Source organism: Microchirus variegatus, assembly GCF_963457635.1.
Source record: "Microchirus variegatus genome assembly, chromosome: 23".
Classification (NCBI taxonomy): domain Eukaryota; kingdom Metazoa; phylum Chordata; class Actinopteri; order Pleuronectiformes; family Soleidae; genus Microchirus; species Microchirus variegatus.
The window spans coordinates 7,041,961-7,057,142 of record NC_139824.1 but is presented as its reverse complement, the minus strand read 5'-3'; the positions used below and the strand labels follow the sequence as shown (position 1 = coordinate 7,057,142).

Sequence of the window (15,182 nt, the reverse complement as noted above, 5' to 3'; positions counted from 1 at the left end):
TCAAGGATTTGACGTTGGCCTGCTATAAACACTCCCGTACAGCAGGAGGCGCAATACGTTAACAGCAATGCCATGTTTCGATTACCGGAAGGAAACAGTAATATTACAGATCGTTGTGTGCTCGTTTGCTCAAGTAACCGATTTGTGTAGAGTAGTGAGGAGTGGGTAAAATTAAGCGAAGAGAACATACAGCTGAGAAATTCACCTCCACATTTACTTGATTATTGTCAGTTTTTCGGACTCAGTGTTTGTTCGGCTTTTTGGCTCCGCGCTGACCAAGTTGTGACGTCGGTTAGCCTAGTGGCCTCTGAAGCTAACCGTCGAAGAAGGAAACGACGGAATAAAGGACATCTACCTACATTGTCCACGTTAACCCCATCAAAGACAAACAACGTACGTATACTTGACTGGGATTCGGTTTGTTTACGCAGTTGTAACCAGCGGATTAGACAATGGGATCGTCAAAGAAACACAAGGAAAAAAGTCGCGATAAAGACACAGAGGAGCGCCGCCGCGAGCACAAAAAACATCGCCACAAGGACCGAGACGCTTCGGATCGGGATGGAACACGGGATAAAGAAAAACGAAAGCGCTCCAGGTCCAGGGAGAGAAGCGGACGAGATAGCCGCAGCAAAGGTGAAAAGAGCAGCGGTGAGCCACGCGTGAAAAGGGAGAAAGTTGACGTTGGATATGAAGAGAGCAATGCTGAAGTTCAACCCCAATCTGCAAGTGGAGATGCTTCACTCAGTATCGAAGAAACAAACAAACTTAGAGCGAAGCTGGGTCTGAAACCCTTGGAGTTAAATGAGAACAAGAAGGAGCTCGGTACCAAAGAGGAGCCGATGGTGGCCGCGACCATTAACCCTGTAATCATCAAACAGCAAAAAGAGATGAAAGAGAAGCTTGCTGCTATGAAAGAAAAACGCCTCCTGAACCAGAAATTAGGGAAAGTTAAGACTCTGGCTGAAGATGACTGGCTTGATGACACAGCTGCTTGGGTCGAGAGAAGCAGAAAGGTGACCAAAGAAAAAGAATTGGCAGAGAAAAGAGCCAAACTTCTGGAGGAGATGGACCAGGAGTTTGGTGTCAGCAGTCTGGTGGAGGAGGAGTTTGCACAAAGAAAAAATGTTGCCTACTCATCCCGTGATTTGAAGGGACTCAAAGTGCAGCACAAAGTGGACTCCTTCACTGAGGGTCAGACTGTCATCCTAACCTTGCAGGACAAAGGTGTACTTGAGGAGGAGGAAGATGTGCTTGTAAATGTGGGCCTGGTGGACAAGGAAAAAGCTGAAAAGAATGTGGAATTGAAAAAGAAAAAGCCAGAGTACAAGCCCTATGAAGAAGAGGAGAGTGTGGATGACATGGTTACACTCAAGTCCCGCTCTGTTCTTTCAAAATATGACGAGGAAATTGAGGGCGAAAAGAAAAAGAGTTTCCGGTTGAATACTGGGGGCTTTGCTGACGGGATGCGAGAGCGGGAGCTTCAGGTCATGAGAGAGACTCTGCGAAATCAGGCCCAGACATTGGAAATGCCTGCACTTGCCATTGCCTCAGAGTATTACACACCTCAGGAAATGGTGGGCTTTAAAAAGACAAAACGGCGAGTGAAGAAGATCCGGAAGAAGGAAAAGCATTCATCTGCAAATGAACTACAACTTGATGACACTCGCAGCTCTGATTTCGGTTCCAGGACACGCGGCCGAGGCCGCAAACTAGATGGTGGTGACGATGATGATGATGGTGGTGAGGAAGTAAAGGTGGAGGAAGGGAGCAAACTATTACAAAATGTCCCCCAAATGTCTGATGACATCAGGATGGCAGAAATGGATATAAGTGACGATGAAGACTTTGTCCTTCCTGAGGCTACCGTAATTGAGGAAGATGAGGCAGAGCAGGAGCTACAGAAACAGCTGGAGAAGCAGAGGAAGCTGAAACAAAAGCAGCTTCTTAAGGACTCTGGGGAGAAGGTGGCAGAGCAGATTAAAGTGCTCGATAAAAGTGAGAATGAAGATGATCCTGAAAAGAGAAACAACATTGTCTTCAATGCCACCTCAGAGTTTTGCAGAACTCTTGGTGATATTCCAACTTATGGGCTGTCAGGCAACAGAGAAGACCAAGAAGAAATTATGGACTTTGAACAGACAGAAGAGAAAGACGATGCTGGAGATTCAGATTCAGAAATTGATGAAAATGTTGGATGGAGCACAGTCAACTTGGATGAAGAGCAAAAACAACCCGACTTTGCTACAGCTTCAGCCACCATTTTGGATGAAGAGCCCATTGTCAACTCTGGCCTTGCTGCTGCTTTGCTGTTGTGCAAAAATAAAGGTCTGTTGGACACTCAAATGCAGAAAGTAGCCCGTGTCAAAGCGACAAAGGGTGCTCTACCCAATGATAATTACTGCATTGAGGACAAGATGGGCTTTGATGATAAATACAGTCGCAGAGAAGAATACAGAGGGTTCACACAAGATTTCAAGGATAAAGATGGGTACAAACCTGATGTCAAGATTGAGTATGTGGATGAGTCTGGGAGGAGACTGACTCCAAAAGAAGCTTTCAGACAGCTCTCGCACAGATTCCATGGGAAAGGGTCTGGAAAGATGAAGACCGAGAGGAGGATGAAAAAGCTGGAAGAGGAGGCACTGCTGAAAAAGATGAGCAGCAGTGATACTCCACTGGGGACTGTGGCTTTGCTTCAGGAGAAGCAGAAATCTCAGAAAACACCCTATATTGTGCTAAGTGGGAGTGGGAAAAGCATGAATGCAAACACCATCACTAAATAAGTAAATTGGGGAAAGTGAATAATCTTTATCTCATACAGATGTTTTAAGTAATGTAACTGCTACAATTTATTTGCTTAGTTCATACAAGCTTCATTTATGTAGTGTGGTAATGTTGAATAAAATGAATACAAGTAAGAGACATGATTTTTTTTTTATGTTTGACATTTTTCAAAATAAAGTAACTTGATACATAAATCATAACTCAAATAATTACAATATTCCCTTAGTGAAAACGCTTACTTGAGTGTGCAGTGTTAGTTTTATTTTAATGCATCTGTTAATTTTATGAGAGCTGTTGCCCTGCATTGTCATTTAACTACAAACACGGATACAGAAACGGTATGAAATGCGGTTACTCTCATGAGTGGCAAAAGTTGATGGAAATGTTCATTCAGCTTTATGATGTGATTTACAACGGAAATAAAAATGAGTAAATAAAATATGCAGTCTGTACCTGTTTTATTTAATGTTTTTAAAACATTTAAGATTTCCTTGTATATGGTTTGTTCTTTGGTTAAAACTGGAAACCCCTTAATCTGTATTCTGATTACTACCAACATATGATTCCTCTTTGGGCTGTAACATTCCATCCTCAGTCAAGTGCAGTTGCTTTTATTAAAACTGTTGGTAGTTTTTCACCTAGATAACTTTACATACAATGTCATAACCCAATAGTGATACACTTTTTGTTTTCTTTGATAAAACAGGTGGCAGCCACTTGATGATTAGGTGTAGTGAGTTATTATTTTTTATTGTTAACCATAAAGAGCATCTTAAAATCAAACTCTACCATAGCTGTGATAGATTGGTTATTCCCAGGGATTGGGATCCACACGCAGGTTGAAGGATTTCATTTTTTTCTTGGTCACCAAATCAATTTTCCAGCCTTTTACTTTTTAATCTTCATGTTTACAATGGCATACACTAAAGTTGTGATTAAGTTATCAAACATAACTGGTTTACCTTTTCTAAATATTGTTAAACAAATGGCAGTAAAAGTGCAAATGCAATAATTTTTCAGCTTTTTTGTGAAGTGGATCACGATGGTTTAAAAAAAAAAATCATAATGAAGTAAGGTAATGGATAACGAAGGGCTATTCAGAGATCATCATTTCTTGTTTTCATCACACATCACATAAAACATACACCTTTGACCCTCAGATAGGTCACGTGTTTCAGCGGAACTAAAGTTGACGGTTCAGTGGCTGATCGACAGCTATTTTGTTGCACATGCAAGTAGCTTTCCGACGAGGCTAAGGCTAACACTGACGAGCTACATCGCTTCACCGCTTCACCCATGCATAGTTGACGGCTAAAGTCTGCACATGAAAGGTAGGTGTGTTACGAAACTGTGAACTTAAGGTTGTACGTCACGTAAAAACAAAGAATATACAGTTCAAAGTGATTCGCATCTTCCGCGACGTGTCAGTTTGACAGCTTCCTGTTATTTAGCTAGCACAGAGCTCAGCCTCAGCTCAGTGACTGGCGGTATTTTAAGTAGCTTTGGCGATTGCAAATGGCTTCTTGTTCCTCGAGAAAAATCGTAATACACAGACTGTGCTTTCTCGCGTAGAAATTTTACCGGTGGGTTAAGTTGTGTAATATTGAGAGTTCTGCTCTCACCCGATTCTATTTTATTTGGCTTTATTATAGGCTCGGGGGGAGCCGAAAGAAACGGTGGCATTACTCGATATCTAGAGCTGTCACCTTATTTCTTCACTTGTGGAGATTTGTGTAGCATGCATTCGTTAATTCAGTTAATTGATGACCAATCCAACGTTGATTGATCTTGTTATTTTATGGCAGTTACCTCTTGTTGAATTTGTGTTCTTCTTCTGGATGTTGTCATCCATAAGTCAATAAGGTGTAGTGCTTGCACTGAAACTAACCAGACATGAAAGGAACCTTTGACACTTAACTTTCATGTCTTATCATCCTCAAGTTAAATGCCTACTGTGTTTCCTATCTGTCTTCTTTCCATGACATCTGTTGTTACCAACTGCTGTAAATCAAGAACAAAACTCACACTGACAGTTTATTAATCATGTTAATAGAATCTTTGCTTTTATTTACTTTTATTGTTAGGTTTCATCTGTTTAAGTTGATCATTTGATTCTGATTGTATACTTGACGCAAATGTCTTTTGCAACAATCACACCAGTTTATAAAAGGAACAACAGTATGTCCAATCAGGAAATGTAAATCCCGGCTGTTTATCCCCTCCCCAAGGCTCTAACCACATCCAGTGAAACCTGAAGCTGTTGTGATGTCTGAGTCTAAGCCCCCAACTCCAACTCCTGGAGACACATACAAGGGTTGGCTCTTTAAATGGACAAACTACATTAAGGGATACCAGAGACGCTGGTTTGTTTTGAGCAATGGATTATTGTCATATTATAGGTAAGTTGTAGTCCACACACACACGCACGCACACACACGCATAATATATATGCCAAGGAAAGTAATTTACTCTCACAATACACTGCTTTAAAATAGTACAACTTTCCTCTACACAATCTCAAATGTATTGTTTGTTGTTTCTTCTCTCCTTCCTCATATTTATGTACAGGACCCAGGCAGAAATGGGTCACACATGCAGAGGCACCATTAACTTGGCCACAGCCAATATTGCTGTTGAAGACTCGTGCAGTTTTGTCATTTCCAATGGTGGAGCACAAACCTACCACCTGAAGGCCAGCTCAGAAGTCGAGCGACAACGCTGGATCACAGCGCTGGAGCTTGCCAAGGCTAAGGCCGTCCGTATGCAGGCCGAATCTGGTGAGAAGAAAGAAACATTGATTGGGCACATACTATGAAAATATGATGTAGCTTGTAAAGCAGCATCTAAGCTATGCACAAAATGTGTGGTTTCTCTTATTTGTCAGTGTTAAGATAATTTTAAAGTTTGGTCTATCTAATGTTTCTATGTTTTTTTCATATTATCTTTTCCTTCTTCCTCAGATGACTCGGGTGATGATTGTCCCTCAGTGCCCCCCACCTCAGGACAGGGTGGAGGCTGCCGTAATTCCGAAGTCCAGTCCACACTTCGAACAATGACCAGCAAGGTGGAGGACCTCAGCACCTGCAATGATCTCATTGTCAAGCATGGGTCTGCCCTCCAAAGGTATCAGTTATTTAATTAAGGGTGATGGTGATTTTAATATTTGCTTTGTAAAATTATTTGTACATTATTGTATTAATTTCTTGTACAATCACACAGGTCTTTGTCAGAACTGGAGGGTATTCGTGGTGGAGGGGATATGGGGGACAAAATCAAACAAGTGACAGAAAGGGCCACACTGTTCCGAATCACCTCTAATGCCATGATCAATGTAAGGTACACTTGTTTAAATCACAGAGGAAGACGGGTCAGTGTTGTTGACTCTAACACGTTCCCATTGTGTACATGTGTCCTAAGGCTTGTCGAGACTTCCTCTCCCTGGCTCAGAATCACAATAAACGCTGGCAGAAGGCCCTGCAGACTGAACGGGATCAGAGGATACGGCTGGAGGAGACACTCGAGCAGTTGGCCAAACAGCACAACCACTTGGAGCGAGCTTTCAGAGGAGCCACCGTTCTCCCTCCTTCATTCAGCAATCCTGCCTTGGGTAGCAAAAGTAAGTCTCCCAAACCCTGCTAAACTTTTTTCTTTGGAACTTTTGCTTGCCCTATCATACCACATACCTCCCCTATTCATCTGAGATCAGTGGAACTTTTTAAACCTTTTAGTCATCACTGTCTTTTTTCACTCTAGCTGGTGTTTCAGGAAAAGGTGATGCAAGCGATGAGGATGATGACAATGAGTTCTTTGATGCTATGGAAGACCCAGCAGAGTTTATAACTGTTCCTGCTGACCCTAAGTATCACAGGTGGAATATTTCACTGATATATTTTTAAGATCTCAACTTTTTGTGGTTTCTCTCCTTGTACACAGCTTTGTTTTAAAATATCTGCTGTCTTGCTTTTCGATTTTACAGGAGATCTGGCAGCAACGTCAGTGGGCTCAGCACTGAGACCGGAATGGATGATCAGTCTGTAAATGTGTGTGAAACTCTCAATTCAATTCAATTGCCTTGTCTTAATTTTTTTTTTTACTGTAGTCCCAATTCAAAACATTTAAGAATGCTGGCTGCCACTCACAGAAAGTTTCCGTAATGGGAAACCCGACTCTGCACCCAGCGTTACACTGTGGTCATATACATAACTGTTTCATTGTCCTATTTTTCCAAATATTTAACCCATTTAGTTAATTTTCATGTGGAAGCAACAGGTGTGTTTTAGAGTAGCAACGGAAAACACATCAGTGGAGAAATATGTGATGAGCAGAGGTGGCAATGTGACAGTAATGAGTAATAACTTTAAAAATAGTATATGATAAATATCCACGACATAGTGTGCGAGGGAGAGAATGAGCGTTAGCTAACATTGGCTGCATGTTGTTTCCCTTTCCTGGAAATTGTATTAACACACACACCAGCATCTGTCTTAAACTTTCTCTCTGTTTCCAGCTATCGATATTTGAATGCCACTTCACTGAAAACCCTCATGTTGCTCCTTTGGTTAAGAAGTTTTTGAGAGGGGTCGTGAGGCTTTTTAGGTTTTAGTAACGTGCGCAGTACATTTCTGACACATGGCCACAGCTGCTATGTAGAGCCATCCAGTGTGCCAAAGTGTGTTTAACACCAGACCAAAACATGAACAGAGTTTGTTGCCCACAAATGAAAATCTATTTTGTGAACACACTGGCTGCACCATTGTTATCAGTGAAGCCAGTATTGCAATTCTCTTAATCTCTGATGAAATACAATTGTTATTTTATGATTTAATATAATAAAATTTCTTACATATAGCACATAGCATTTTTACTTTTTTTATTTTGTCTTCCTTCAGTTTGATGAACAGTCTTTGGCGTCCAATCTGGAGTCTCCCCAGCCGCTTGAGCTTGAGCCAGTTAGACAAAGGCGGACGCGTATCCCTGACAAACCCAATTATTACCTCAATTTGTGGAGCATTATGAAGAACTGCATCGGAAAGGAGCTCTCAAAGATCCCAATGCCTGTAAGAAACACATTCAATTGTTGGTATTAAATAAGCTTTTCTTGAAGCATTACAATTAATCAGTCTTTTTCTCTGCTAGGTTAATTTCAATGAACCAATCTCCATGCTGCAACGTCTGTCAGAAGACTTGGAGTACTACGAGCTGCTGGATAAGGCTGCTAAATGTCAGAGTTCTCTAGAGCAGATGTGTTATGTTGCAGCATTCACAGTCTCCTCCTACTCCACTACTGTCCACCGCACAGGAAAACCCTTCAATCCTCTGCTGGGAGAAACATTTGAGCTTGATCGACATAAAGATTGCGGTTATCGCTCCCTGTGTGAACAGGTATGAGAACAAAACGTGGTTAACAAGCTGCTTTTTGTAGAAAGCAGCTGTTCAGTGTATTTTTTTATATAGGGTCTTTCTTCTGTAGGTCCATTAACAGGACCTCAGTCAGTTTTTTTTTACCAGATTTCTGTTGTAAAAACAAGCATTCTCATTTGCTTGAATATGCTTTGGTCACCATGGCACAATTAACCATGACAGTTTTTTTTCACACGTCTCTTCTCAGGTGAGTCACCACCCACCTGCTGCAGCTCACCATGCCATGTCTGAAAAAGGTTGGTCCCTCAGACAGGAAATTACATTGGCCAGCAAATTCAGGGGAAAATATCTCTCCATCATGCCCCTGGGTGAGTTCATTAGTCTCTGGGTTACTGTAATTGTCTCTCATTTTTAAGTTGTTACCTTAATGTTGTGTACATGCAGGATTAAATTGAACACTGTTGGATATAATTAAGTTCCCTCTCTCTCACACACCAGGTTCTATCCAGTGTATATTTGATAATAGCAACAATCACTACTCTTGGAAGAAAGTCACAACAACAGTACACAACATTATTGTGGGAAAATTATGGATCGATCAGGTAACCTTGAAGCTGAGCAAGTTTTGATTAAACTGAACATTGAACGTCCTATCCATTCCCTCAGCAGCTCCCTTCTCCCTCAATGAATGGACATTTAATCACATTCACCCTAATCTCACAAGTAGAGACAATTGGCTCTTTGTGAAGTTCTGGTCCCTGATTGTATAAAGTGTCCTGGTGTATTTGAGACATTTCACCTGGATTGCCCTACACCGAGAGACCCATTTCACTGAGCAAACTCTTAATCAGTGATGGCTGTTGGAAAATGGAAATATTTATCACTCGATTAAACAACAACTTTCACATAATTAAATGAATGTTTACATGTAAATGTATGTTGTTCTGCTTGTGTTGTCATTCATGGGACACATTTTGACCTTTTCCATCCTCTCCATCCTCTCCATACAGTCAGGGGAGATAGATGTGGTGAATCACAGGACAGGAGATCGCTGCCATCTCAAGTTTGCTCCCTACAGTTATTTTTCCAGAGATGTACCAAGAAAGGTGGACTTAAATTAATATTCTTTTCTCCTTGTATTTTATTCTTTTAACATGAAGCATTCACAGTTTTACGTACTGCTGGCTTTTTGAAACTTAACGGAAAGGTGTTTTGTTGTTTTTTTCTTCTGTCAGGTAACTGGAGTTGTAACCGATCAAGAAGGAAAGGCCCATTACGTGTTGTCGGGAACATGGGATGAGAAGATGGAGTTTTCCAGGATAATGCAGAGCAGTAAGGGTGAAAATGGCACAGAAGGCAAACAGAGAACTGTGTATCAGACCCTCAAAGCCAAAGAAATCTGGAGAAAGAACCCTCTACCGTAAGTGGTTGATTTTTAGAAATCAGGACTTTGAAAGAGCTTTTAAACATAATGGATGTGCTGAGTTATGTTAACATGATAATGGTAACATTTATTTCCTTGTTTTTTTGTGAATCTGGGAAAAATCTCATAACTGTGTTTGATGTATACCCCTGAAAAATCTCTTTGAAGAGCTTTGAAGATGCCCTTGAAGTTCACCTTACCCCTCTACCTTAACAAGTATCAGGGGTGGGTAAAGGATTAAGGAGTGAAAATGGAATTGAGCCTTATTGTGATACTTTTTCAGAGATGGAGCAGAGAACATGTACTACTTCTCCTCACTGGCCTTGACGCTCAATGAACCCGAAGAGGGAGTGGCACCAACAGACAGTCGAAGACGTCCTGACCAGAGATTAATGGAGGATGGACGCTGGGATGAGGCTAATGCAGAAAAACAGAGGCTAGAAGAAAAACAGCGCATCGTCCGTCGAGAAAGGGAAAGGGAAGCTGTGAAAGCAGCTAGTTCGCCAGAGGAAGGTAGGAAAACATATAGACGGCCATTGTTTTCGAAGTTAATCAGTTTGTCTTGTGTTTCTGTCCATTCATCGTTTGTCCACTTGGTCTTTGTATACTTTGTCTCTGTCTCAAACCTAAGCTATCACTGAGGATTCAATCAATGACTCACCCTTTAAAAGCAAGTACTCTTCTATTAGTCTTTGCCCGCACTAGTTCTCTTTATGGTAAAGCAACACTATGCAACTTTCTTTTAACCTTAATAATCATTGGAATGTGATGCTCAGTAAAAAAGACTCAGTATTCATCAAAAGTCTTTTCACATTTTGGCTTGTTTGTTGTAGCAACAGCACGTCTACAAAAGGTTGTATAGTGTTGTGTAATGCTAGAATTTACATTCTTACACATTGTGTGTGTATAGTAGGAAGTAGGGCTGCACGATAAATAGTTAAAAAATCGCGAACTGATCTCATTTCTAAATGACAACGATTCTTCTGCATTTTATTTCATTAGCTGCATCGCAAATAAACAATTCTATTTTCCTCTCGGAGTTTCTCACCCCGAATGTAGCATTTTCGCTGCCTTCTCTCTCAACACATGAAGCACGTGATTCAGTGGAGGTGGAAGCCCCTGTGCAGTTGAGAGTTTACAAGCAGTGGCACAGAACATAGGAGAACGTGTGTTGCTTTCAGCAGTGCTGTCGCTAAATACACTAGACCTCTCTGTTAAATTATGAGATTTTAGACCCTTCCTTGCTAAATGTTGGAGATTAACCCACATTTTCAGGACTGTTAAGTCTTTTTAGCTGATCTACAGTTTGGCATTGTTTAGTTTGATTCTTGTGCCTCTTCCTGTGACAGCACTCTGACCAATCAATGTGTGGCAGTCTGACTACGTCACACGTTTTCCCTGGTTATGACGTCACGAGTCAAGCTAGTAGAAACACTCAATATGTAACTTAAGTCACCACAGTAATAATAACAACAATCCTGTTATGCAGGGACATGTTCAGGGCCTAAATAGATCACACTGTTGAGCACTTTATCTGAAAGCCTAATTGAATGTTTCTAATATTTTGTTCATGAGTGCAATAAACATTCCGATTTCTGAAAAAATCTTGCCAGAGAATCCTGATCTCAATTCTAAGCAAAAAAATTCATTCTCCGTGATTCATATTTTTTCCCGAATCGTGCAGCCCTAGTAGGAAGGTGTTGGGAGTAAATGTATCATCATCAGCTCATTCACATTTACTGCCCATTCATTTTTGTTTCAAATAGCTGATGCACAAAAGACTGGCACAGAAGCAACTGAGGTTTCTGAGGAAAGCAAGTATCACAGCTTCACATTGAGTGTACTTTTTAACAGTGCTGTTTGTGGCATTTTAGCAAAGCAGTGAGTAAGAAGAAATGAACATGGCACAATCCAATGGAGTCGAGTAGGGTTGTTTAAATTGTATTGTCTTCACAACTACTGAAGCAAGTGCTGTAGTTTGTGGAGAAAAACATTCCTGATGGTAACCTGCTGCTGCTACTTGGAATAAGGAATACATAATTCTTTTTCACTGTACTTTTTCAGTGTTCATGAAAACTACAGTGTTCATATTCACTATTTGTGGTTTGGTACAGTATTATTGCTTCCACTATTATTGCCGCCACTTGCCATTAATGGCGCATTTCTCAATCTGATTAAATCGCTTAAAAACAGATTATCTTTGTAACGCAAAGCAATGGGAAATGTGGCTTTAGATCTGCAATATCTGCAATTCGTAATGTTCTTCTTGTGATGAAGGTCAACTTGTCTTTCCATCAGTATAATTCTATAGGCCTTAAAATGCTACAAATGGCACTCTCAATATGTACACAAGATATTGTTGTGGATTTTCTTTATTCTTATTTATTTTGTTTGTGCTGGTGTTGCTCAGCTGACACAGAGGACTCTCCTCCACATACACCCGTTGCATGCAAGTAGCCCTTTACATTTCCCCTCTTTGTCTTCTTTCAGATCATACCCATTCCTTTATTTCTATACCAAACCTTCATCCTTCACTCTTTTTTTTCCAGCCCCCAATGGACCGTCATTCTCCCCTGATTTAAGCAAGTATTCTGTTGAGATATAACATACAGTGCATTTATTTTAGAATACAGATTAAAAAGAAAAACATGTTCCTCTCCTACCATTTTCACTTTACATCATTTACACCTTGTGCTCTCTTAGTGGAAGGCAAGGAAGGTCCTCATGGCGCTCCAGTCAAAAGCAAGTAACATTAGTCCTGCACTCTATTGACCCCCTTTTTTGATCATTAGATTTTTTTTAGTTGTTTAGACAAGAACTGCAACTAGTTATAATGCCCATAGTCAAATAATGTTGATTATTTTATCTATTAATCAATTAGTTTTGGTTCACAAAATATAAAAACAATCCATTTATTGTCATAGAGGAGCAAAGAAAATATTAATTTAAGTATTAGGTTTGTGTCAGTGGTCCTTTCTTTAGCTAATTGTAGAATCTGCACAGTAGAACATTTATTATTCCGTTAGCCAACCGTCTGTGAGCACATAAGCTGAATTTAAGCTTCATGTGTTGCCATGAGCTTAGTGGTTTCCTTCCTACCTTCATAGTAAACAACTTCTCTTTCTTTCCTTTCAGGCACCCATCAGGACAACTACCAATCAATGTGGTTTGAGAAGACAGACGACCCTGTATCTGGAGAGACGCTGCATGTCTACAAAGGAGGTTACTGGGAGACGAAGGACCAAGGCAGCTGGGACATATGCCCTAACATTTTCTGATCACAGGCTAATCGGCTCTTTTTCCATCAGTGGTGTGAGAATGAGAAAATGGTAAGAAGTGACCTGTCTTACACCAGCTAGAGTGGGGAATTGAGCCTGACATCCACTTGTCTTCAATGCCTTTGACTTTTTAACGATTGCACCCATCACCTTCACTATTGCAGCGCAGATTTGCTCAGGATCGAGTGCGTTTTCACCACCAATGTTGATACAATGTACGTCATGCTTTGTAGAAACCTTGCACCTGATCAGTGTTCAGAAACCATACTCTCACTGCCTCTTTAATACTATCTTTATTTTGTCTCTTTTCTTTTACTTCTCTGTTGTTGTTTTTTTATTTGCATGTTCTCACGGTGTTTATGTATTTTTGTGGATTTACTGATGTCGGGCATTTTTCATGTGGATGGCGTCTTACTTGGACAAAGTGAAGCACCACGTTGCCATCCTTGTGTTGCTTTATTTTGGAAAGACTCTTTCCTTACGCAGCACCACTGGATAGATTATCATGCTGAATGTTCTCAAACGGTCGCATATTAACGTTTCCCCTACACCAGTTTGAGACCACATTAAAAGCATTCAGTGTGTTCATTGTTGGCATATTTCAACATTTATTTTCATAGTCATCTGTCATATAGACCCCATATGTGAAACTGGGTTTCTCTTTAATTTATCTGTTTTATACTTTCTTTATTCCATATATTAAGATATGGAGATATTGAATACTATTAATAACTGAATTACAGTCCAAAAACATGCACATCTGGGGATTAGGCAAATTGGACGCTCTAAATTGGCTGTAGGTGTGAGTGTAAGATGAATGGTTGTTTGTCTCTGTGTCCATGTGATGGACTGGTGACCTGTCCAGGGTGTACCCCGCCTTTCACCCTATATCAGCTGGGATTGGCACCAGCGACCTAAAGCGGTAGAAGGTGAGTGAGTGAGTGAGTGAGTGAGTTGATAACTTGCTTAGTGGTACCAAACAAATGTCCTTCGTCCTAATGAAAATATAAAATAGGAAAATACTTTTTTTATACTCCCACATCCCATTCCCACAAGAACCAATGTTTGGTTTTGTTGTTTCCCTTCAGCAAATAATTTTTGAGTCTAAATGTTCACCGTCTCATTTAATGCAACAGCATGATCATAATGTGTTTCAGTCGAAGTGTGTTAAGTTTGCCTCTTGCTCACACAAGGATAAACCTTTAAACTCTGCTTTCACTTTCAAAGTAAATATTGACACTCGCAATGTGAATACGTTTCAAATGTAGAGCAGAAGGGCCGAGCTCAAGATGACACAGGGTTTTTGTATTTATACTGACCCAGTGATTAGTGAAGTGAAATATGAGGCAAGTGTTATCGTCTTCCTGTTTTATTTCAAACAAGGATTGTAGCTTTAATGTCGAGTTGGGATATTTTATTATTTGCATATTATTAGTATGTTTTTTGTTTTTTTTTACAGACCACAATAAGAGTGCCTCTACACAAAATGACAAAAGAAATGGGAGGACAGTGTGAAGGTAGAAAGCTGTAACTTAAAACCATGAATTCTGTGTCCGTGTTTGTCTCCGCTGCTGTTTGTGACTTAAGGTGGAAGGACTGTGTGGTTGATGAAAATCTAAATTTCATTTTATATTCAAGTGTACTTCGAAAGAAGTACACTGAAAAATGAAAATGAGAGAGTGTAATGTTGCAAATATTTATGTGTAAATAGTCAAATAATTGTGATATTAACTGTTTTTGTTGAGAATACAGAATCAAAAGGCAGGGATGCACTTTTATTGATTTCTCTTTCTAATTTTTATTTCCTCCAATATGAAGACAACAGTGTGACCGTTTTAACCCAACTCATCCTTTACCACCTAGTTCAGCTTTATCTGTTCATATTTTCAACTTTGATTAATTTGAACAGATCTGATACTACATTATATCTCTTAATTAACGAATGGGCCCATTGTTTTCTTTTCATGCTGTCTTTGTTCTGTTCTTGATTTGTAACCATTGATTTTAATTGTGTTGCCGTAACATTATATGTTGTTGTTTTTTTTTCTTCAATTGATCTGTTTTTGTTTTTGCCCTAGTCTGGTTTTCAGAATGTTTTTGCAAAGAAAAAAAAAAAAAAAGAATCTGAAGGCATAATTGCACTTAGGTTCATTACATCCGTTCTACTTAATTTCCCTGATTGACAGTCAAATGGAAACTTTGACACTGTGGGTTTATTATGGAAGCTTTTTTCAAACTATGATGAAGAATTGCAAACATTTAAAAAAAAAAAAACAAATATACATGTTCTTTTTTGAGCAGGATTGTGTTATAGGTTGATGATATTAAAGCCG

General features: G+C 39.9%; 2 protein-coding genes across 5 annotated transcripts; both read left to right on the top strand.

Annotated features, from left to right (window-relative positions):
- Nucleotides 1-126: 126 nt before the first annotated feature.
- sart1 (spliceosome associated factor 1, recruiter of U4/U6.U5 tri-snRNP) lies at nt 127-3,199 on the top strand. The gene has a single exon (XM_083909220.1). The coding sequence runs from the start codon at nt 453-455 to the stop codon at nt 2,784-2,786; it is 2,334 nt and encodes a 777-aa protein (XP_083765346.1). The 5' UTR covers nt 127-452; the 3' UTR covers nt 2,787-3,199.
- Nucleotides 3,200-4,015: 816 nt separating this feature from the next.
- On the top strand, nt 4,016-15,074 carry osbp (oxysterol binding protein). Of its 4 annotated transcripts, none has more exons than XM_083909147.1 (19): nt 4,016-4,118; nt 5,016-5,186; nt 5,356-5,564; nt 5,748-5,910; nt 6,007-6,118; nt 6,205-6,403; nt 6,541-6,655; nt 6,764-6,827; nt 7,677-7,844; nt 7,924-8,169; nt 8,396-8,516; nt 8,647-8,750; nt 9,159-9,254; nt 9,384-9,568; nt 9,855-10,084; nt 10,203-10,241; nt 11,338-11,385; nt 11,982-12,020; nt 12,121-12,722. In XM_083909147.1, the coding sequence occupies exons 2-19, from the start codon at nt 5,053-5,055 to the stop codon at nt 12,174-12,176; spliced, it is 2,328 nt and encodes a 775-aa protein (XP_083765273.1). In that variant the 5' UTR covers nt 4,016-4,118; nt 5,016-5,052; the 3' UTR covers nt 12,177-12,722. The 4 variants fall into 4 exon arrangements, 3 of the variants coding, with proteins under 3 accessions (XP_083765273.1, XP_083765275.1, XP_083765274.1); XM_083909148.1 differs by lacking the exon at nt 4,016-4,118 and adding an exon at nt 4,353-4,370; XR_014593116.1 differs by lacking the exons at nt 10,203-10,241; nt 11,338-11,385; nt 11,982-12,020 and adding an exon at nt 13,275-15,074 and having other exon boundaries at nt 12,707-13,064.
- Nucleotides 15,075-15,182: the final 108 nt, after the last annotated feature.

Bases quoted from the DNA above. Each gene is read 5' to 3' on its own strand.
- sart1 (XM_083909220.1), top strand. From the start codon at position 453: ATGGGATCGTCAAAGAAACACAAGGAAAAAAGTCGCGATAAAGACACA.
- osbp (XM_083909147.1), top strand. From the start codon at position 5,053: ATGTCTGAGTCTAAGCCCCCAACTCCAACTCCTGGAGACACATACAAG. The intron at 9,255-9,383 runs GTGGACTTAAAT...TTCTTCTGTCAG, and splicing joins CCAGAGATGTACCAAGAAAG to GTAACTGGAGTTGTAACCGA. The intron at 10,242-11,337 runs GCAAGTACTCTT...TGTTTCAAATAG, and splicing joins CAATGACTCACCCTTTAAAA to CTGATGCACAAAAGACTGGC.